Source organism: Tenebrio molitor, chromosome 2, assembly GCF_963966145.1.
Source record: "Tenebrio molitor chromosome 2, icTenMoli1.1, whole genome shotgun sequence".
In the NCBI taxonomy this organism is placed as follows: domain Eukaryota; kingdom Metazoa; phylum Arthropoda; class Insecta; order Coleoptera; family Tenebrionidae; genus Tenebrio; species Tenebrio molitor.
This window is the reverse complement of record NC_091047.1, coordinates 13,361,443-13,386,758: the sequence shown is the minus strand read 5'-3', so window position 1 is coordinate 13,386,758 and position 25,316 is coordinate 13,361,443. Positions and strand designations below refer to the sequence as shown.

General features: G+C 32.8%; 1 protein-coding gene across 12 annotated transcripts in view; it reads right to left on the bottom strand.

Moving 5' to 3' along the window:
• Ih (hyperpolarization activated cyclic nucleotide gated potassium channel Ih) overlaps nucleotides 1-25,316 on the bottom strand; it is a 191,621-nt gene that overhangs the window by 140,755 nt on the left and 25,550 nt on the right. For 11 of the 12 annotated variants that reach the window (XM_069039987.1, XM_069039986.1, XM_069039988.1 and 8 more), the window contains exon 2: nucleotides 11,299-11,361. The exons of the other annotated variant lie outside the window; for it this stretch is intronic. In XM_069039987.1, coding sequence (XP_068896088.1) covers nucleotides 11,299-11,361 — 63 coding nt within the window. The remainder of the gene's footprint in view (nucleotides 1-11,298; nucleotides 11,362-25,316) is intronic. 12 annotated transcript variants of the gene reach the window in all.

Sequence of the window (25,316 nt, the reverse complement as noted above, 5' to 3'; positions counted from 1 at the left end):
GCCTGGAGTGACAAACCAAGACAAAGTTTTGATGCTTTCCAAATTAGAAGAGGGGTGGTCCGTAAGAAGAGTTGCTACTCATTATGGGCTAAATAAAAACTCTACAAGTAAAGAAGAGGCGGAAACAAGAAGGGACCGTGACTAGAAGACCAATCATAATTTTTTTAAATGCTGTCAATATCATCTTTAACCTAATCTCAAAATTACCCGTTCACACAACTAAAATTTTGCAAAATTGTTGTTACTTGATTTTGAATGTGTACGCGAAAGTTTTGAAAGCAAGAGTACACCACTTGCCCAAAAAAGGCAACGTCTAGCAAGAATATATTTTTTTAAATTTCATTACATATTTTATTTTATTCTGCCATATAAATATAAAATTATTTTAGTCTTACTCCCGATGGATCAAAAATGTTACTTTAGTCCAATTTTTGTCGTACTAAAATAACGCTTTATGTTTATAGAAAACTCGTACAAAACATCCTTTAGCATTTTTTCTTGATAACAGTTTCTTGAAACCACAATGAAATGTATTCTATTAATTAACTATTTTGCTTACAATCTGTAGAAGACGAGAAACACTCTCTATCAACAGTTAACCCTTTCGAAAGGGGTCGAATAATAAGCCTCCATCAGTGTGGTTTGTCGTTTCGTGAAATTGCTCGTAGATGATTGTCTCAAAATGAATCTACTGTTTTAAGGGTATGGAGAAGCTGATACGTGGAAGGACGAGAAACAATGCAATGGACGATCGAGGGTGACTAATGAACCTGAATCATCTTCGGCATCTACCAATAAGAGATCTCGTGAAGACTTCAGGATTCGTTGGAGATGAGAACACTTGGAGCCGTGGTTTCTGGAAGTACCGAATTTCGAAAAATTAAGTCAAAGCATATTACCATCTACACTTTCGGTTTCTCCTGACTCAAGAACACAATGCAAACAGGCTTCATCAGTTACAATGTGTATTGTAATGAATGATAATCGAACAGCTTTGGTGTTCATCTCGGGTAATTTAAAAGCTATATTGTCTTTGTACATATTTGGCAAAATTTTATTGAAATAAGTACTTTCATTTATCCTGGATGTTGCGCTTTTTTACTTTTTACTAAAGTACCTACTAATGAAACACACTAATGCATATAGGAATGTAGTTTACTGAACACGAATTCGATGACAAAAGACAATGGAAGTCTGTACAGTTTTATAAAAAAAGATGTTTTTTTTCAATACCTATTACAGTGCAGATTCCGCGAAAATATCTTAACATTACTAAAATCAACGCAAGTTGGCTGTATAAAAATGTTGAGAGACAGGTGCTTTAGTCCATAGTTGGCAGAGATAAAAATTTTCAATCGTGATAGTTTCTCTACTGTAAATTAATAAACTGATCATCTAGAGTGAAGATGTTCTAAGAAAAGAATAAAGACGACACCATTGTAGGGAGAATTTTTTGGCTCGATATGCGTTTTAAGAGATCAAAATCGAAACCTAATAAGAATGTAGGGTCAAGGAACTAATTCATTCCACTTATAATCCTAATATGTAGTAGTATAGCAGGCGGGGTTCTGCGACAGTTCGATGGCATGTCCATCCGCATCTCTTGGTAAGGTGACCTCAAGGTCGCGAAGAAGTCGATCGACAATGACCAGAGGCTGAAGAAGTTCGTGCAGAGGAAGAAGTGGTCGTCGTCAATGACCAGAAGCTACGTCACAGTGGCCGTTACCACACCCAATAAGGGCGTGCCCCCAGGTGTAATTAAAGGTGTTTTTGAGGTGTTTACCTAACAGGTGAAAAAAATTTTTTTTACCTGTATTACCTGTGGCATTACCTGTCCTGTGACGTCAGGATATCATTGGGGTGTGGTTAGTGTAAATGAAAAAAGATTTGGAATTGATGGGTAATCGAACCATGTATATGCGATTTCGAATATGGATGCATGATCCACTTAGCTGCAAATTGTTTGTTGCTTATCAATGTGATTATTGGGTATATAAAATCGAGTTTAGACTTGATGAGCTTAGCCTCGATCATACTTTATTTTAAGAATAAAACACTGATCTTTTTACAAACTTTCTTATATTTATTTAACATGTGAGCTTTATCTATAATTCGATCTATGTCTGTTTGCGTAAGTTGTCGAGGATTATCAAAAACAACAATGATTTTTCTCAATTCATCACGTTGTAGAGGTTGTTTGGTTAACTGGTTTCGTAATTCAAACCTTAAAGCGTTTTTTTCACTTATTTTTGTGGTAACTATCTCGATCGTCAACTTAATTAAATTATTTATTTATTATATTTTAAATAAATATTTCTAATTTATACGCTTTGTGTTTTATTCTTAAAATAAAGTATGATCGAGGCTAAGCTCATCAAGTCTAAACTCGATTTTATATACCCAATAATCACATTGATAAGCAACAAACAATTTGTAGCTAAGTGGATCATGCATTCGTATTCGAAATCGCAAATACATGGTTCGATTCCCAATCAATTCCAAATCTTTTTTCATTTTCACTAACCACACCCCAGTGATATTCTGACGTCACAGAACAGGTAATGCCCCAGGTAATACAGGTAAAAAAAAATATTTTTTTACCTGTTAGGTAAACACCTCAAGAACACCTTTAATTACACCTGGGGGCACGCCCTTATTGGGTGTGGTAACGGCCACTGTGACGTAGCTTCTGGTCATTGACGACGACCACTTCTTCGTCTGCACGAACTTCTTCAGCCTCTGGTCATTGTCTATCGACTTCTTCGCGACCTTGAGGCCACCTTACCAAGAGATGCGGATGGACATGCCATCGAACTGTCGCAGAAACCCGCCTGCTATACTACTCTATACTATACTAAAGCGATGTCAAGTCGTTAAGCGATCTGATTGGAGGATATTTAAACATCTTATTTGAATCAACCAATCAAATGGGCGGATTTCCGATTTGACGCGTTGTTAGCTGTTAAGCTTTATACATACAACCGGGCCCTAATCTATCATTTCAAAACTACATACCACTATCTATTGTTTCAAAATTCAAAAGGGCAATGCAGAAGGGTAGACATTAAAAATGTAAACTCTTCAAAAAAAAACTACAAAGATAATTTCAAAGAATGAAAACGTCTATTTTGTTGGTTCTTGCCTAATTAATTAATTAAAATCTTAAAGGACACATTACAAACTCGTTTCAAAACCCCATTTTAGACAAATGTTGCAGATGGATCACTAGACCCATTTTTGGTGACCAAATCGCGAATTGTTTTTCAGCAAATAAAGTTGCACATGAATGTTCCTATATTCGATAAAATATATGTACTTTGTAACTTCATCAAAAGGAAAGTTGTATAAGACGAGAGAAATTTATTTCTAAGTACAACAATAGAAAAAATATACAATTATTCATCGAATACTAAATATGACGAAAATTACTACTAGATACTAAATTATTTCAGTGTACTTTCACAAAAGACGAATGATTATTTAATTTTGTAATAGACCAGCATGATACATATTTTTTTAAATAAATTTGAAATGTTCAGTTTTTAAGAAAACTGGATAATTTTTGGCGTGGTCCACTACAAATTAATTGCCCCAAATGAATTATTTATATCAAATAAAAAAACTATCTTCATTTTTATCTATCGACAAAGTTTGCCTTGTCGCAGAGTTGCCCCCTTTGTCAAACAAGAAAACCGCTTGAAAATATGTACTGAAATGTCACCCACATTCGCGGTTCTCATTAATTTTATACGCCGAAACGCCACCACATTATTACCACAGCAGAAAAATTTTAAGCGGTAAGGTAAACCGACCCAAATTTGTGCATTTAAATGTTGACTTCATTTGTACCTGTGTAAACCACATAAAAGAAAATTTAGCAGAAATAAGATTAATCCTGGCAGCTCCCAGTTAATTCTGCGACTCTTAAATGGTGCAAAAGTGTTTGCCGTTGTAAAATTGTGGTGAGTGTATCGTATGAGATAAATGTAATAAAAGTGTTAAAACCAAAACATGCGATTCGAACTAAATGGTGACGGTAATAAGAGGAAATAGCGAAAATGCCAATGGAAAGTGTTTACAAAAGCAATTAATATGAGTATTTCTAGAGCTAGTCTAACTACAAAGACAAAAATATCTGAACAGATGAATAACAACGATGCAAAAATTTTCGAATATTTATAAAAATTGAAAAGAAATAAACATGCGCATTGCGCATACCGTCTAACGCTCCTCAATATCGATTCTTTCTTTTGCTACATCCTGGGTCCATCCACAAGTCCTTGCCTGCATCAATAGTATTCTTGTAATAAACACCATCAACAATATTACGACAACTAAATTTTAAAGAGAGTGATTCACATTAATATACATCACGTGTCTAACCCCTGCAATAAAATTCACTCGATCCCTATGTTTCAATTTTATACCAGAAACTGATATACGGTTTAGGTTTCAATTTAAACCTCATGTCCCGTAAATGTAGGCGTACCAAACATTGAGAAAAACTAAACTGTCATGCTGAATCGAGATCCTTCCTCGCAGGAGAAAGACTTACTTTGATTTCAGGCCCAAATGCGAGATTTATCACGTTTGACGTGGTCCACTTTGATTTTCCGTTCCCAATGAACGTCATTATGGGCACGTGTCTACTTGTCCAAAAATATTTAACGTTATATTATGTCACAAAATTAACAAAACGTTGATGTATGTTTTGTTGTTGTTGTTGTTTAAGGACTTAATTTAATTTTTCTAATGCTGTGATCATGTTTGCTGCGATGATTATTGGCCAAATTAATAAATTTTATGGGCTATAAATTTTATGTCACATAATAAAAGTCTAATAAATTAAGCCATATATTCGGGCAAACAAAATTCAAAAGGTTGAAATATCTACAAAATAAATGGGATTTTTTCCAAACTTTATGTACCTAACACTTTTATTATCACTCGGGATTAGGTCACGGCCGAGGATGACATAAATTTGTTAAAATATGGTCAGTAACATGTTTTCCGTAAGCACAGATGGAATTATTTTTCCTTCGCCCTTTTTACTCGTGTTAGAGTTAGTAAAAATTAGACAGGCGACAAAGCATACAGATGAGGTTAATGATCGAGTATAATTTTGCCATCGTGAAACGTTACAGCAGAGCGGTTGAATAGGGAACAGACAAAGAATCGTTCGCATATTACCATCCCCACTGACAATTTTTACGACCAAATAAACGGGAAATTCGCTTGCCGCCTTATAGAAGTCGAGGAAACTGCACGAAGACGAGTGGAAAATATGAGGAATAAATATTCACTCAATAGAAAAAAACTGTTGTACATGTCACAGGATTTGCAATTGAATGTGTTTGGTTCCACATTGTGGATGAAGTTTTGGAGAAAGATACGAACGACGACAAATATCAGGCCTTCAAATAAATATATATTTAGAGTAGGCGTAGGCGACATTCTAATTCTGTTAACAGTGTAAAGTAATTTTTGTAGGTAACCAATTATTCTCCGGAGTTACACAGGTTACATAGTAAGCTTTTTCCCAATTTCATATTGTCATATTCCATGGAGGGGGAATAGGGAGAATGCACTACAAAAATTAAAAATATTTTCTAACCTAGTTTTATTTCGTTAAAATGCCATTTTCTACGCTGGAAAAATGTTGCAAACAATTGAATTTCCATAGGTTGCTCTAAAATAAATTTATTTGAAGGCCCTTTATTTCAGTCAGCCCCATTTGTACCCCGCAAAAATTACAAACTGGGAACTGATTTAAGTATAAGCTGTTGAATTATTTTTCAAGTATCTTTAGATAAAATAAAAATAAAAGAGACATATGAAAAATAATATAGATCTAAGCAATAATAATGTTAAAATAAAACAGTCACAAAAGGATAAGGAAGCAACATAAAATAATAAATTTGCATTTTTCTTGTTGTAAGAAATGTGCATACATAATAAATGTATTTAGAAGCTATACCAAAACCAATTTCTTTTTAAAGTAACTCTTAATACTTACCTCACTGAATTATTGCGTATCAATTTTGAGAAAATTTTATCCTAACTATTGGCAATGCAATTTCTAGTACCCATGATTGTCAATTAAAGTGAATTCAAGAGTATTTATTAGTCACCAAACCGAATTTTTGCTAACGTCATAGAAATGTGGCAGGCAATCATTATTGAAGTGAAAAAATTCATTTGTTGAGAGAATTCTAGCACTTGAAAACATAGGTATCTAATCAATGAGGAAAATTAAAACTAAAGGATGCAGTACCACTACTGGGGTACCATTATATATTTGCAGATTGTCACTTGTGGTAAACATGCAAAAAATAAATTTGATAATGTTCGAATTTCAAAAATTACTGAAGGTGTTTATACCTGGTAGGTATGTTTTATATAATTTTGTTACGTTTTAATATTGTGTCGGGTGTTCATTTAAATGTATCCTCAAAGTAGGCGTTGAAGAGTCGATTGTCATCTCACCACGGATTACAGATCACGGCTGTTTAAATCTAACCTCACTTTTTGTGTGGTTTGTGTTTTTACTCTGCAGACTGACGAGTGGTGCGTTCACAATCAACTCTTCAACTGCAACTTTGAGGATAAATTTAAATAAACACCCGATACAATGAAGCTATTATTTGAAATTACCATCGTTATGTTCTGTATTAGTTTTCTGTTGATTTTCTTTATTTGTGTAATTTACGAGGTCTAGAAAATCTAATTTTATTAATTACCTGTACTGGGGTAATTATTTAATTAAAAATAATATTCTCTGTCACTCACTTTTCACTTTCTCTTAGAAATTTCAAATAATCGAATGTACATACTATGAACTCATTAAAAGCTTATAAAAACTACATTAGGCTGTCAGGAACAACCTGATATAAATTGATTCGACGTAAATTGAACATTATTTGCCTATAAAAATTCAGTACAAACCAAAACATAGAAATCAAAGTGTGTCGGCTCTATTTTTATCAATTTAGATAAACTAATTTTGCCTGAAATTTTTCGAAATATTCGCACCCTGTATATGTGTATAATTATCCGGGATACTTTCTGCAAATTGATATACCGGGTGACCGACGAAAAACCTTGTACTTGACTACCTTGTGTCGCAGGAAGTTTTGATTTTGAACAATGAAAAATACGTATTGCATCCAATGTCGGATATTATGAGTGTGAAACTAAGTATGCGGTAAAACCAAAACAAAAATGGTGTCTTTGTTTACATTCTGCTAATGCTAATGATTAACTCCAAATAACATTACTTGTCTCCAAAGACTTGGACCCTCCTATTATTCCCAAGGCTGGTCCGATTCAGAACTTTTGAGCGACACTAAGTGTATAATGCTGGGGTTACAAACTCAAATAATCTGCACAGATCTGTTAATGCAGTATATCGAAGCAAAATTTGTACAGATTTTGATACACACATTCACTTTGGTTGGAGATATTTTTAAATCGTCTCCTAGGAGCTGTTGCGTATAAAAATGGAAAGTTTCTGTTATTGTCTGCAGTGTATATTTTTTAGAAACGAAAAATCTGAAACGACGTAGAAGATCTAAAGCTTGGTTAATAAACAGTTAATGATACTTTCATATAAATTTAATGAAAGAGCTTCATGATGAACCTAATGACTTTCGCATCTACATATTTGCGTATGGATCAGCCAATATTTGAACGTTTGTTATTTGATAACCCAGAAGTAATTGTTTACGAATCCCTCAAATAACAGGGTGTAAATGGCAACATACAGTTGCCATGTTTTTGCAATTTTCAAAGCAACACACCTGAATCAATATAAAAATTAAAATGAAATAATTCAAACCAGAAACAACAATGAATAAACATTTTTACTTGGTAAAAAAAAACGTTTATTGAGAATTTTCGCAACGTTGGCACTTAATGAATTTTGACACACCGTAATATTTACATCAAACAGACAACCGCCCGTGGATTTCATCTAAACGGCGTTTACACACTCAGTTATCTGCAGCGATCACAGACAGTTATTTTTCAAGCAGTTCAAGCCCAATTTTTTTATTAGCATCAAGCGCAGATTTCCTTTTATTAGACACAACGCTTATTTGAATAATTTGGAATGTTCAGACCGATTTGCGTCAATTATCTGCATAAAAAAATGAAAAAGACGAGGTTCCCGGAAAATTACGAAAAACGAATGAAGGCAAGCCAAGACCATTTCCGATTTTGAAGTTTCCAATTATTTACTCAAACTGTGCTCTGAATTATACAAATGGTTCTGAAAATTTTTATTTTGAACATCAAACATCACTAACAACTTTGCAAAGTTAAATGCAGCCAGTAATACGTTATTCAGTGATAACTTGATACCTTTATTTACTATGAAATCTGGACCCTCCTGACATTATTTGCAATCACTTGACAGTTCCTTTTTGTACTACTGCGGACACGGAATCTTGGACGATTTGTCATTCGATTGACATAAAAATGTAAAACTGGCTTTAGGTGCAACTAACCTCATTTTCGATTTTTTACTGACATGCCAAAAATAAACTTTCAAATGTCAAATAGTTTCAAACGTCAATCATAATGACAATAAAGCGTGGCTTACATTGCTATTTTTTGAATTGACATAAATTTGACGTCTAAAATTCCGTGGCCACAACTGTATAATTCTGAATTAATTTTTGTTAATTAAAATGTGCTCCAATGACGAAAGGATCGATATGATATTGATATGTGATGAGTCAGGTTCTGAAATAAAAAGAAATGTCGATTACTGCCATTTTTAAATTTTTATTATTGAGACTTTGCGAGGGATGTCCAAACCATACAAAAGTTTAAAATAATTCATGTTTTTGAATCAAATTATGAATGAAAAACGCATTGCTGGCTGTATTTAAATTTCGTTAGGGTGGGAAAGTTATGTGAACTAGTCTGTATACAGGGTCTATCAGAACTGGCGGACCAAAATAATACGGTGAATTCATCATCTTCTGGGAATAATAGGAAAAATGTTCAAAAATTAGGAAAAAAGCAATTTAAACTAACCAATCCTGTTGTTGATGTTAAGTTACCTATAAATTAGTTTTCCTGCTTTATTTGTAACTATGGATGCATTTCAAATGATGCATATGCATTGTTGGGTATCTGCATTGTTTGTGCAATGACGGACGTTTTTAGGTTATAGTATATAACGGTATTAGGCCGATATGGGTTATATAACAGATGAGGTTGAGATATTGTAAAATCGAGGCGGAGCCGAGATTTTATAATCAACCGAGTCTGTTATATCCATATCGGCCGTATGTTGTTTTATAGTTTTCTTTATACCAATAATACTTAACATTTAACGATGATTTATTTGTAAGACTGACATTTCTCTTTACTTCAAAAATTAAATTTAGTTGTCATTTGTGCTGTAACCGTAGCAACGGCAGCAAAAATAACGGCCTCGGTCTGATAATTTTGAATAACGGCGTAGTCTGTTATAGGTGTCATATCAATCAAGCATTGAGTACTGATAAATCCTAATAACAGTATGGTATAAAGAAATAGTATTTTTCAGGTTATAGTATTTCTGCTAGGATTCCCTATTGGGAAAACGAACTGCATACTCCTGAGCAGCAATTGTGGCACTCTCATCCCACTGTCCATATAAGACAAGCATGTCAAAATATTCTGAAGAAGTAAACGTTAAGCGTTTTTAATGAGTAATGACTTTTGTAATTGTCAGAAATAATTTATTATGACATAATATTCAATTATTATGTCTTTGCAATAATCAAATTTGTTTCGATAGTTACTAATATAATTGTTTAAGGTAATTTTATATCTACACGCGATTGGTCAATTAAAAACGTTCTTATTTTAAAATCCAATGAGGATGGATTTTTTAAAATATTTTTCCTATTATTCCCCGAAGATGATGATTTCACCGTATTATTTTAGTCCGCCAGTTCTGAAAGACCCTGTATATACAGGCTGGTCCACGAGTGATAACGAACCCGACGGAATTAAAAATGCAACCCACAATACATTTTCGAAAAGAGCTGGATGTTTTAATTTCAGTAGCCAGCTTTTTTCGGAAATGTAGTGTGGGTTGCATTTCAATTTCGTCGGGCTCTTTATTACTCGTGGACCACCCTGTATATATTTTTCCGAAATAATGCTTAGAAAAGCTCAATTCTATTTTATGGTGATCAAATATTCTTTCAAAATCATTTAGAGCTGGACTAATAAAATTAAATGACAGAAAGTCAACGACATTTCGACAAACAAACTCCAGTTGGTGCAATTGTTCCATGTGGATTTAAAAAAAATATTTTTCATCTTCAGTAAAAAACTCTATACGTCAAATACAATTTTGAATTACATATTTTCATACGAGTATTTTCTCTCTTATTTTAAACGTAAATTGTTAGAGATTTTGGATTACCTCATAGGCAGTGACTTTGAAAATATCTGCCCGAAGGCAGAGTGAAACGAACTAATGTAATGAATGACGATGTTTTCTGGTCGGTTTGTAGGGCCTACTTGAGACCGATATTCGTCGTTTGCGCAGATATGATTCATAGCCCACGAGAGAATCCAACACCTATAACAGATTTTCAAGATCTGTATTTAGAATCCACATTCAACTTGAACAAATTTCCCAAGCATTGTACTTTCTATTATCATTTGTGTGAAGTCAGTGAAGTTCCGGTATTTATTTAAACCGGAACTAAAATGTGTTTTAACAGAACATAGATAATAAAGTACTTACATAATATATCAATTCACTTTTCAATTTACTTGTGAAATCACTAATGGTTAAATTTTAGTGTCACATTTTAATAAATTAAGAAATATCGTAACAATTAATATTTACTGACTCTTACATTAGTCAACTTACGAACTGCCATGAATTGCGCCAATTCGTCGTACTTATTGGCCTAATTAGTGTTGTTTTAGGCTGAGACGAAAATCCAAATAAAATTTATGAAAATAGGTTACATAACAACAGAGGCGAATAATCTACACAAGACATAAATTAAATGAAACAGATACAACTACAGTAATAACAGTTAAACGAAATATATCAGCAACAACAAAAGCAAGCGTCAAATTGTAGGTAAGAAAAAAAGAAATCAAACGGTTCGGTACACCTGTGAAGGGAGCAAACGCTCTGATAAACAAGACTGAAACCTCCGAGTGAAAAATGCGCTTATAATAAAACGTTATTACAGTTAGAGTCCCTCCCGGTCGACTTTCAGTCTAGTTTATCTGAGGTTGCAGCGAACAGCAACATTTAACATCGATCCATACCTCCATATGACCGACTGTTCTGCTGACCTAGCCTTTGTGATAAGCAAAGTTTTCTCTCCGTTTCTGTATAATAAGAAAAGAGAAGAATTAATAAGAGCCTGAAGAGGAAATCAAAGTAAAATTAAAGAAGAAATCTGGTCTCGAGTCACATATTTAAATGGCCATTAATAAATGCATGAGATGTTTTGCGTTCCTGTCGAGTTATGAATGGACCAGGCGGTTCAGCTGTCAACATCACTCTCTGCAAAAGAGCTGTTCCGCCACTGCTTTGGCCATTCATCCGGTAAAGATGACAAACGACCCGAGCAATTACACTATACGTAACATTTATACGATTAGAAGTCAGCCGCAGACGGAAAGAAGAATGCCGGGTTAAATGGCTGAAGATTTTTTTCGATATTATCGCGAATAAATGATCCTAATTCGTTGTGTCATGCTCTGCCGTTCCGATAAGGAAAACATTCATGTCGCAATGTCACTTTATATATGACGCAATAGTCGTTGGTTACAAATATCTAAAAAGTTCTATCTTTGTATCCATGAATCTTCCAGACCACTCCCGCTTGTTGCTTTGGTCCGCACAAACTGGATAATGTGTTAACAGTAACGATACGATTAAACGCTTTTAGGGAGGATAATCTATAATAATAAATAAAAAACGTCGACAAGATTAATGATAATTTTCCACTCTCCCTCTTTAAATTTCAAGTCCTCTTTTATACTAAAATCTATTCAAATTCTTTAGTACAAATTAATTTTTCAATGATTCTTTTCATAAAACTGGAACGAAATTGTTGCAGAAGTCAATACGATCTGCTTTTATTGTTGTATCTCGACTTCGAAATCACGTTTTTCATACAATTTCTACACAATTTTGGACGTTCAAATGGCAAGAAACTATCTACAGAATTCAGGAAATCAATCTGAATTTGTTTAAGTTATAGATAAACATTCACTACACGAAAACATTTATAACAGTATGTATAGTATGATACAAGTTTATAAGGAAGCCTTTAAAGCACGCGCGACGAGTTTAAGAGCACGACGGAGTGCTTTTAACCTCGCAAGTGCCTTAAAGGCCCTTATAAACGTATAACGTACGCTATTTTTTTATACCTGCACAACAATCTGAACATTATAACAAAAAAAGTAAATTGAAATACCTTTTCCGAAGTAATCTGTGTCATTAATCGTAATCGTTAATATACATAGAAATGGTCAATTGTTGTTTCGTTGCCATGTAAATTGTGTATAAATGTGTATTTATTATTGTTCAAAATGTAGGTGAATTTGTTGTTACCTAAGCAATCTTTAAAGCATTAGCGTTTTAAAGGCCCTTTTTCGCACGCATTTTAATATCAAAAACAGGGCTTATGATTCAGGTATATACAGTGAGCGGCAAAAGTATGGAATAAATTCATTAAAAATTAAACAAAATTTTTTTCAAAAAAATCTTTGGACAGGTCAATTTTAGTTTATAAAAATACATATTCTAGTACAAAATAAGATTCCAAGCAGTCATTTGTTTTCGAGTTATGACGTCATCGACAGTTTTTTTAAATGGAAACCCCCAATTTTTTTTCTTGATTCTGATAGCCCTTTTAATTGTCTAAACGTCAGTATAAAAATTTTGTTATCTTACATAAGGAAAATTTTGAGACAAAAAATAATAAAGTTGGAAAAAATAAATTTTATAACAAACAAAAACAAGTCAAAAACTGTGTTACTAAGTACTTAAAATTATGGAATTAAATGTTCGAATTTTGCCATCCCCCAGCTTGTTGACAATAAGCAAGTTTATGAAGAAATTTCCCCTGTTTTAGTTTTTTTTATGCCCGCACCCAATCAAAATTAAAATTTCTATACGTTGTGTTTCTGTTAAATGAGTCATTTTCGAAAACGTTTTGTAAAACAAATAACACATACGAATGAAATTGACAGTAACATTTGACTGTTTGATTTATCTACTTGATTTTTTGACTTGTTTTTGTTCATTATAAAATTTGTTTTTTCCAACTTTATTATTTTTTTCTCAAAAATGTCCTTATATAAGGTAACAAAATTTTTATACCGTCCTTTAGACAATTAAAAGGGCTATCAGAATCAAGAAAAAAAATAGGGGGTTTCTATTTAAAAAAATTATCGATGACGTCATAACTCGAAAACAAATGACGGCTTGGAATTTTATTTTCTATTAAAATATGTATTTTTATAAACTAAAATCGACCTGTCCAAAGATTTTTTTGAAAAAAGTTTTGTTTAATTTTTAATTTATTTATTCCATACTTTTGCCGCTCACTGTATATACGAGTATATATTAAAAAATTATTTGTTTTATCACGAACTGGATTTATGTAAACGTTTGGAAGAGAAGAGATTTACTTATCAAAAACGTTAATCACAACAGTTATTATTATCAGTCGACCAGTACAACTTTGTTCGCTTTAAATAACAGGCGAAACAGCTGAATCGTGGTTATGTGTGAGCTAGGGATTACGCAAAGTTGTACTGGTCGACTGTCGGGTACTATTTTGTCCTAACACTGGTTATTATACATACAAGTGACTAAATATTTTGTAGATTTTAAGTCGGATGTCTGCATTCTTTCTGTTCTTGTTGTTGATAATTAGGAAAGCTTATTACAATAAGGAAGTTATTCTTGAAATCTGGCAGTATAATTGCACAATCCATTTTGGTATTTAGGGAAATATTTTTTTGTGTAATGACTAATAAAATTACAATCTTTTGATCTTGTTTCTTTAATAGTAGACGCCTAGCGTATCAAGAAAATTTATTTTAAGGCCTCTTTATCCCTCCAACGGAGAGGGGTTCCACGATGATAATTGACGATGGAGCCTGTAAGCCATGGAATTTGTCAGAGCTTTATGTTATATATCGGGTGTTCATTTAAATGTATGCTCAAAGTTGGCGTTCAAGGGTCTATTGTGACCGCACCACTCGTTAGTCTGCAGAGTAAAAACACAAACAATGCAAAAAGTGAAGTTAGATTTAAACAGGTGATTCGTGATCTGTAATCCTTGTTTATAAAAGCTCTCAACTGGCAAAATTGCGATTTTATCGTTACAATTCTTCTCGTCAAATCTCCAGGCGACAAACTCTCGTTGAAGAACAGAAAATTATCAACAGTAATATCACGAGAGATTAAATTTTAATTTCAATATGGTTGTTAGCAATTAAACGAGAAAAAAATGACGAAAAGATCTTGGTTTCGTTCTTTAAATTGTTCGAGTTTATTTTCCTTCCAGCAACTAATACTAATATAAAAAAATTAAAATGTTGCCAGACTATTGAACTTGGGTAATTTTCTGTTACAGAAACGAAAAGAGTCCAAACTATCATTAATTGTTTTTGAAATTGACTGCTAAAAAATAAATAATTACGTAACGGTAAAAAAAAGTACAATGTTTTTCTTTGATAATGGAGAAAAAACCTCTTCAATATTTTCAACTGTTCTTTTTGTCGGTCGTCCACTGCCTTTTTTGCGCAGAACACTACCTGTTTCCAAAAACATGTTTATGCATTTGTAAACTTTCTGGGCAAGTTGTTGGTAAGTGTTTTGAAAGTCCGGAAACTTTTGTTGAAATTCCTCAAAAACTCGAAGTGTCGAATAGGACCATTCGCCTTTCTCAAGTCTTTCTCCATTTCTGCAGTAATACTGCACAATGAAAATGTTTTGCTCTAAAGCGAACATATTATTGTAACAATCAATAATTAATTTACCATTGTAATGAGTAATGACATTTGAATTAAATTTTTACGTGTCGCCAGCTGAAGCATATTAATCACGGCCTTCTCGATTTTTTTTTATTTAGAATCGCAGGGTATGTACAAAAAAAATTTAGTTATATGTTTCCTAGAACAACTTCCAAAGCTTGTTTTGATACTCACTGTGCAAAATAAACTGCGTGCAATATACAATGTGACAGAACGTAAAATTACTTTTGGCAAAACAGGAAGAAAATATTTATCGCGGGAAGGGAGCATTTACCCATATAACAACGCATTATACATATTATTAGTGATTTTCAATTATATTTTAATTCGTGATTGGTTAAAAATCCAATTTGAGAGAAGAATGGGATAAAATAAATCTCTTGTGTAATTATTACAGTTGGTAATTATTGTATTCCTCCTCCTTGTATTTGGCATTAATAATATACATATTAATAAAGACATATCTTCCTTTTTGAGAATATATCTGTTGTTTATTTACTATTCAATAGATTTTTACTCCAGTCACAAAATTATCTCGTGAAATTACAATTTTATATTTTTAGATACAGTGAGTTTTTTTTAAGTCTTGCCATAGGGTTTTACGTGTTAATTTTTCAACCTCCTGTTAACTTTTGTCCTCATGAAAATATTCAACCCAGTTTTGTGGTAAACTTGTGGGATATGATGATATATTGAAACAATTTCAATTTAATAACCAGAAGCAAGGAATAAGTTAGCAAAAACACGTTTTTTGAATTCCGTTTGCTTAAATTTTAAATTTTCAGTAGGCTAAAATTTCACCTGACATTTGTAATTTTGATAGGTAATTGATTATGTAATTGCTTAACTGCCTATGGAGGCCATTTTGAGCATTTCATTTAATTTTTATTGAAGTAAAGAACCTTGTTATAACATAAAAAATGAATCTATCGTTATTGAAGTAATGTTCAGACTATTTTTTGCAAATAACATTTTGTTTGTAAATTGTCTATTAGAACCATTTAGGTATCACAAAATGAAATAAATGGTGGTAAATGACTAGAAAATATTATTGTTTAATCTAAAAACAGCGCTAAGCTTTGAAAATAAAAGTTAACAGGGGGTTGAAAAGTTAGCATGTAAAACCCTATGGCCAGTCTTAAAGAAAACTTACTGTAGATATTCTTTTTTAACAACTCAAGCACTATTGCCTTGCAGAAGTTTGTATCTAAAAGCTGTCGCAGAAAATTGCAAAGTCTAGGTAACAAGTTTTCGTTGAGCACAGAAAATTTTCCGCAAAAAAAAACACTTGCACTATTACATTCGAATAAATCACATAAGTACTACTTTCTATATACAGTGAGTTTTTTTTTAAGACTGGCCATAGGATTTTACATGCTAATTTTTCAACCCCCTGTTAACTTTTGTTCCGATGAAAATATTCAAACCATTTTTGGAACAAAGTTGGAGGATTTTTTAAACTATCGGATAGATTACAATTCAATATCTCAAACTGTCGAAAAAGTTGGGAAAAAATATTTTTTAGCGCGCCGAAAGCGTCCAAAATTGGAGATCGTCAGGTGCTGGTTGAGCCGACAATGGCGCTACTCTGGCGGCCGCTCGACGTACTATTATTTCGGCGCCCTAAAAAATATTTTATTGCTTTCAAATGTCATAAATTCTCATTTTTCTCCTTTGTAAACTGCCTGCTAACTGCTCTAAAGCAAAAAATAGCAGATAACCAACCGTTGCCCTAGACAACACATTCAAAGTGACATTTCTCGAAAAATTTGTCAAAACTGTCAAAAGCAAATGCGAAATCATTTTAAATAGATTTGGAAGCTTTGGGGCGTCGTTTCAAACAATAAAAGTTTGTATTTATAAATAACTATTTATTTTTTAGTAACACGAATTTGTTTCTTTTCGTCATAGATACAGATTGTAAAAAACAACTCATATCTCCCTTGGGATTTGTCAAATTTTTTCGCCCTCCACATTGTTGGCAACAAACTCATGAGAACGAAACTATAGCAACCACATATTCGCGCAATCTTCCCTGCTAAATATTTTTAATAAAATTTTAACTTTTAAGTAGAGAGACTAAGGCCCGTATTCACCAACGCCAGTTAAACTTAACTGTAGGTTAAAATGTTTCGTTACCTTAGTTACCTATTGTTAATGAATTAATGAATAAATAATTGAATTAATTAAAAGACCGCTTATCTTGCTCTGTTAGCAGTGGTACAAATGTTCTGCGATATGCATAATTAATAATTTTTATTTAAGAAAACTTGTGTTCAAGTTTGAGACCATAATTATAAAATATTCTGTGGGTATAAATCTATTCTTCAAGGCAAAAAATGGTTGTAGCATTAATGTTAATAGGAAATCTAATTTTTGTTGAATAGAAAGCACTGAATTATTGACAGCTAATAAACGATTATTGATCATCAGGTCAATATGGGTTGAAATACAATATTGTCGGTCGTCGCTGTAGAGCTCGAACTAGTATTTATGACCATACCTGAAATTATTAAATTTTCTTCATTTATTTTGTGTGTCAATTTTACGTCAAACCCTTTTCCATTTGATTTTAGGGTGAACAGTTTCTGTGTAATATGATTGACACTGTTATGTTCCAAAGATAAACAGAATTCACAGGAGAGTCAAACTTTACCTATTGCTATTATAATAGTTCGCTTTTGAAATCGCTAAACAATTAAATCGGGTTTCGGGTCGTTCATTTATAATTGTCACAACAAAACCTTATGACAATTTTTGCATTAACATCCAGAACCACGTATCACCGTTTCATAATTAAGCAACCTCCATGAAATAGCCTTTATTAATAGCTTTGTTTTTGTCGGCATTTGTTTCACGAAACTAAACGGGTAGATAAGCATATAGGCAGAATTAGGTCACGAAAGCTAAACTTTTAAACAGATTAGACTGTTTCAAAGGTGCTATGTTAATTACCAGAGTTCTTGAACTAGATTTCCGAAAAAAGTGATGAGCTTTTATGTTCAAAATAATCCACTTTGTTTTTTTAATTTCAAATCTGCGTGTCCGACAAAACGAATTAGCGAATTTAGTAACAGAGAAAATTCAGTTTAGCCTTGTATGTGGTAAGGTTACCTTCTTCACTATCACGCGTTCAAATTTTTTTTTATTGTCAATCATTAAAACTGGTCTCTTGGACCAACCATTAATTTACTTTTAAACAGAGGCAAAAAATATTAAAACTAATATTCACCCAATGGTGTCACAAAAATTGTGTTAATAAATTCAAATAAGTTCAAATGAAAACCTGGGCTGAGTAGGCGTTGAATAAAGTAAACCATTTGGATTGGAACAGTGTAAAATTTTAGTTTTTCGCCGTTTGACACGAATGACATTTGTTTATGTTTAAGTTTACATTAAGTTGAATATATTTGTTTTTATCAAAGGGTGCCCTTAGATATTTGCATCGAAAATAGGAATCGTTAGTTATTCCATTTTGCAAACAAAGAAAAAAAAGAAAGATTTTTTGTTTATAAATTTTAGGTTAGATGTCAACATGCTCTAATTACACTTTACAAAAAGCAAAACAATTGACGGTTTCCAACGCCTCCCCAGCCCTGGATTTCATTTGCTCGAATAATCTCTCTGTATTTTTACACATTTGTACTAGAGCTGTGCGGTTTAACTGGTTTAGCCTGGTTAATTGTTTGTTATAAGGTTAATAATTATTTAACTTTTTGGTCGGTTTTGGTCCTTAACCGGTTTTGCTCTTTGACTGATTTAATTATTGTAACCACGTTAACCGCGTTAAATCAATGCGATTTTTGAATAAAATTTCAAATAAAATAAGTGCTTGATAAAAAAAACATAATATTTTATTCAAAAAATAGAAATTACGCCAAAACGGCTGGATATAGGCATATACAATATTAATAAAAGTGGCCTTAAAATTAAATTTTACATTTATATCATATAATATCAGAAATGGTATATAGTTGCCATTTAAAAAAATGAAGTTTTCGACATTTTTTGATTATCAATTTTAAAAAATTGCAGTAGGCGTATGAAACATAAAAAAATATCACTAATGGCGCAAAAGATCGGCCAAACCTTTAGGAATTCAATTAAAAAAATATATATTATTTATTTCCAGTGGTTCAGGAGTTATACTTCTTTTAATGAAGGCCTGTAAACTAGCTTTTTTGCGAAAAAGATGGCATAGGTCAAAAACGATGATAGATAAGTGTTGACAAAAGGACGTTCTAAACTAAAAATTTAACGTAGAATCCAAATTTGAAATCAAAATGGGGCCTTTCCATTTAAAAAAAAAAACAAAGATGGCGTCGATTTCCGGTATTTCCAGAAGTGTCGCCATTTGGAAAACATTTTATTTGTACTTGGAGCAGGATTTTGGGAAATCTGAAAGTTTCTAACGAACGGGCTACGTAAATCAGCCTGTATAACTTACAATACATATTAGGTTAACAAGAGTAATTTTTTAGGATTTGTTCTTCATCTCTTAATGTTTATTTTTTGCAATATTCATATTTTCCTCAACAGAAACTCCCAATGAATTCCTGAACAAAAATAGTTTTGATTGGAGTCTCTTCTTGTTGTGGCCATTTTTTATGAAGAAATCCGAAAAGGAAGATTTTACTAGTCAGAATGTTTCGTTAAAAATTCAATGATAATGCGCCATTGCGTGTTTACCCAATCAATATCTCTTTATGGGCTGAATTTGTATCTAAATTTCGTGAGCGTTAGCTCATGGACCAATGAGAAAACAAAATGTACATGACACGGCCGTTAATAGTTATGTATTTATTTAACGAGTTTGTGTGTAAATTGGGCTTTTTTGGTATGACTGGGCCAGATTAAAACGCGAGTGAAACGAGCGTTTTAAAGGCTCGCGAGTGCCAAAAAACTCCAATTTACACAAGAACGAGTTGAATACAACGTTTTTTTGTTCGACGACCCCCTTAAAGGCTCCAAATCGCTAAAAATATTTAAAATCAACTTGACGTTTCGTTTTGACAAGTTGTCACATTTATCAAAATCCGTTCACATAGGAGAAAATTCTCAAATTCTGACAGTGTCGAACAAAAAAATTTATTAAATAGTTTTGCTGGTATGTATTGAAATATCAAAATTCTTTTTTCACTTTTAAAAATAAATATTTCAGTAACCATCAAGCCAAAGATCATACATGGCCCATGTGCGTAAATTAGAATTTAATGGTCTACCGTATCCCAATATTTAAAGAGAAAAAATAAATACTATGATATCATTGTGGAAACAGAAAGGAATGAAAAAATTAAAATTATCGAAAAATGTTCCATAAAAAAATTAAATTGACCTATCTGAGTTCTTTTTGAAAAGCCTAACGGAAAAGAAAATATTTTCATTATTCCAAGTTTTTGGAGCATGTACGCATGAAATCATCAAACTTTGGAACGAATTTTCTTAAACATATTTAAATATTACAAGATTAATGTTGCAAGAACACGATTGAACTATTTCAACTAGTTACAAACAGAAACTCTCGGAATGCAGTGGTAAATCAGCAAAAAAAATCTTGTCATTCATGAAACTCGGTAACTTTTAATGCTACCGCAAATTTCATTAGGTTCTAACCGAATTATTCGTGTGTACTTTAATGAATAAGTTAGTGAGTCGTAACCAGCAAGGGCGGTGGCAAGGAAACTGTGGAATTACACTTAACCCTAACATCCAATTCGTTGAAATTATTTTTGGGCAAAAGCACCGGGTTATTTCAGTTGGTCATGATGTTTTTATTTAGCCACGTATTGTGCGAGTCAATGTGGCAAGTCTTCGGTGGTGATTATTCGAACAGTGGCGAATAAGATGAAAGTGAGATAAAGTGAAACGCTTCCGCTGACAGTAATGAGCGTCAAACGCAAACAAAGCTGTATCAGAGTAATCTAAAACAGTTTAATCGCGGACAATCTGTTTACCTAGCGATGGTCCCGGTGACGGCGTCAAAGCTAAAATCGAAGACGCACTCCGTGGGTTGTACCGGACATACGATTTCGGGACACATTATCATGCCCTGCGGAAACCCTATTAGCCGACGCTCTATAAAAAACCAATAAAACCGACTTTCTTGCCAAGCCAATTGTCATCGTAAAATACATCTCTACGAGGGAGATTCAGTTGAGATAAGGCCATATCACGATAACGATATTGTTACTAACGGACTAGATAGCTCATCTTTCATTTCTAATTACAATTGCACCAGATAAAAGACTTTCATCAAGTGATCTACACGCCCCCGATTACCACTGTCAACCTAAATTGCGAACTACACGACATGGTCAAAACACACTTTTTACATTCTGACTATTGCTATATAATGAATGTTATGCACTAAGCCACGAAATTACCGTCCTCACGCTGAATTTTTTAAATAACTGTCACGCTGTGTGAGTGTTATAATTTAGCAGTAAATCTTACAAATTGCATCTGTGCCACCGACTGTTATTACTACTCGGCATTGTAAAAAAAGATTTGTGCTTTCAGTGGCGTATTTACAAATTTTCACAGCTAATTTAGTAGTATCTCAATCATATTCTGGTTTATAATTTTCATTCATAAATTAAAAACACACAATTTTTTACCCTCTTTATATTTTTTGTACTACTTTTAGAGAGAAGTCATTGAGAGGGGAAAAAAACGCTCATCGATTTTTTAAATAAATGCGTTTAAACTTTTATGGTAATTCAACACGAAATTCGGACATCTTTTGCTACTTGGCGATCCAAAATTCAAAATGACAACCCACAAATTAACAGATCTGTCCGTGTTACTGCTGGAAACAAGAGAAGTTTGCCACGTGGTGCCCCATCAGTGCAGTAATCAATAAACATCGAGGAAATACAGAAACAATTGTAAAAACTGACCTTTACTATAAATGTTGTCTATTGTCATTTATTTTTTATTTTTTTTATATTTGTTTTTTTTTTTTCATTATCATAAAATTGAGTTCATTACTTGAAAAAACGTGTAAGAAACATAATTCTAATGCTCTTTAGGATTCTCAACTGGGTATAAGTCTAACAGTATCAAAGCTGCTAAAGGAGCTACTTGCTACAGAACAGTTTTGCGGCTTCTTCCTCGAGTCCCTGTCCTCGAAATGTAGTAGTGCCCAGCAATCTCACATTATTGAAATGCTTACTCAAGCAAAGATGTTATTACAATATCTACAACGTCGCACTAATTACTAGGCAATTAACCGAGAATTTAGTAATTTTATGGGAGAATGCCTAAAATGCTGGCTCCAGCTAAATCTCTCTGTCACACTCTAACAATCGTCCCAAATCAAGTGAATTATTTTGACTGAAATGAATTCAGTTTTACACATACCAATATTGTTTTGTGTATTTGTCTAGCGATTTTTTAATTAAGAGTGTATTTGTTTTGAAATTGCGGATCTAAAAGTTTGAATAGATTAATTAAATTTTGAAAATTCTTCTTAAAGACGATTTTTTTTTCTGCACTAGATAACAATGAACAGTAAAGAGATGTAAAGCACTTCGATTATAAAAGAATGTATTATAATAGTATACAGGGTGTTTTTGAAGTTGAGGCGTTCCTTGTAACACGAGGTACTACACATTATTCTTAAGAATTTTAGCCTAAATCTTCTTATTAAAATGTTTGTATTAACGGAGATAATTGATTGTATATTTTTATTGTTTTCTAAAATTTTGAGTCCGGTCCTGTCCATTTCTCCGCTGTATTAGATAGGATTGTGTCTTTTCGGAAATCGCTCTGCAGTATTCTCTGGACGCCGCAGCTGCATTCTAATAACGTGATAACATTGACCATACATTTGCAACATATCTGTGAGCTCATTATTTTCCTAATAAGTAATTAGATGACAACTCTGACAATATCTCTGATTAACGTCCATGCTCATTTGATTATTTTTGTCAATTCCAATTTCTAACAAATCAGCGCAAATTTGAGCAGGACCGGTTTGAAAAATTAAAAAAAAAACGTATTGTATCTTCATTGCCGTACACATTTTACTAAGGTGATTTTGGCTAAAACTCTTTAGAACCACGCATACTATCACATGTTAAAAGGAACGCCTCAACTTCGAAAACACCCTGTATTATTATATGAGCAAGTAATGAAGATTTTTATCCACGAAAATGAAGGTTGCTGCACGAGCCGCAGGCGAGTGATACAAAAAAAAACAAATTCTTAGTTCACAATATTTTAATTTTTTTTAATTTTAATGGTGGTTTTGTTACCACGGCGACGTTCTTGTATTTGGTTATGTTGATGCAGTTACTGCAATTTCTAATTTTGATTGGTCCAAGTCCGATGAATAAAATGACAATTTAGAGTAGAGCTTTCACATCAATAAAGTTGATTTTATCTGATGATCGTAAATAAAAGCATGTATTGCCAACTGATACTAATTTTCTGCAAAATAGAAAAAAACGAGGTAAAATGGTAAAAAATATCACTGCAGCAAATTATAGAGTGATATAAATATTCCTATTCCCTATTTATATTCAGCAACAGATGTTAAAATCCATAAATAATAATTGTCGATCTGACTGAAAATTTGACCATTAATCTTAATCATGTCTAGAACAAGTCGCTCCATAAAGCGAATCCACTATAACGGAAATTAAAACCTGAAAAAAAACAGAAAATTTTTATTGGATATTAAACGCTTATTGTGGTTTTGATGTATTTGAAATGTTGAACCACTTAATTACTCAAAGTTAAATGAAAGTCCTGATACCGTTTTTTGCCATTAGCCCCTTATTCTTATTTTTTTACCCGTTACGAACAGATCCAAGTCGTTAAATTATATGCCCTAATAATTGAAATATATTCGCAAAAATTTTGACTGACAGATATAACTTCTCCTTTTAATTTTATCAACGTCGCGTATTTCGCTATTACAATACAATGGAAATTTTTAGCAGAGATCAATTACACAATGTAACAAATGTTAACCTTTTTATCCCTGGGTTATAAGTATTATTTTCCTTGTCCTTGAACCTCAAAAGTCAAAAGTGTAAAAAATGGTACTATTCCCCTTTAGATTTTCCTTTGCGACCGGGAATTTGATTATCGGAAACGAATTTGAATTCTCCCCTTACAACAAAAATTATGTTTCATAGTGTTATTAGTTTACTATCCCTCCGCCACCCGGCGCCACGGCAATTTTGCCGGAATACATACACTATTACGGATATTACTATCAAGTAATAGTGCAGTGCTTATTAACATAATTACCGGCGTCTCGCCTCCGCATTTTGACTTTGTTGTGTATTATGTTCTGTGTCAATGTTAAGGAATTTTATTAAAATAATATATCGTCCATTGTGAATACAGATGATCAACAAGAAAACAAATCAAGAGTGTAACCTCATCTTTTGTTTTATCGAAACGTTTGTCTGCTTTGAATCGTACTTGCTATGCACAGTTTTATTGGTTGCCTATTCACCCCGTTTCGAAAATAATATTCTAATAAAAACGCTTTCTCTTCAGTGGTAGGTTTTACCATTTTACCACTTATTCTGAGATAATTGTTGCTAACAATTGCAATAAACGTCTCTAAATTTTGCCGAAATCGAAAAGTTGTTTTCAAGGTTAACAAAAGCACATCGTTAACGTTTCTTTGATATTTCATCGAAAAATCTGCTTACCAGTGACTTCGAGTTGGGGAATAAAGCTGGTAAATTATCCATTGTTAGATACGAATCTAAAATGTTTTTCTTGTTTATTTTATAAATTTTCTCCATTATCAGATAATAATAATGAAACGCACAATTACAGCGTCTAAAATTTATGAGGTATGTTTTATTATAAAGTAGCGTTTGAGACCACAAACTGTTAACGGGTCTGCGCCCATGCATTGAAGCTTTACTTGCACAGAATTCCGCTACGACATGACCGACAATTTGCAACGCCTACTCTGATTTGTAACACAACAATTTTTAGTCTTTTTTTTCTAAATTAAAAACAATCAATGGCGAACCCCATACTGATTATAGCTTTTTTATTCTCTTTTAAATCGAAATACACCCCATGCATAATCAACAGGTATTTGGAATACCTAACGATTATTATTCAACTCAGTTCAAGCTTAATTATCAAATTCAGGACGTGTCCTTTGTGCTTCTATTTGGTTCTGTTCTTGTAGGGGGGGTTCCAGATTGTACTACAAATGTGTTTTTTTTTAATAAATATCAACTCTTCCTTGACTGATTTAAGAAACGACAATAACACCAAATTATTTTTATTTACTCGTACTA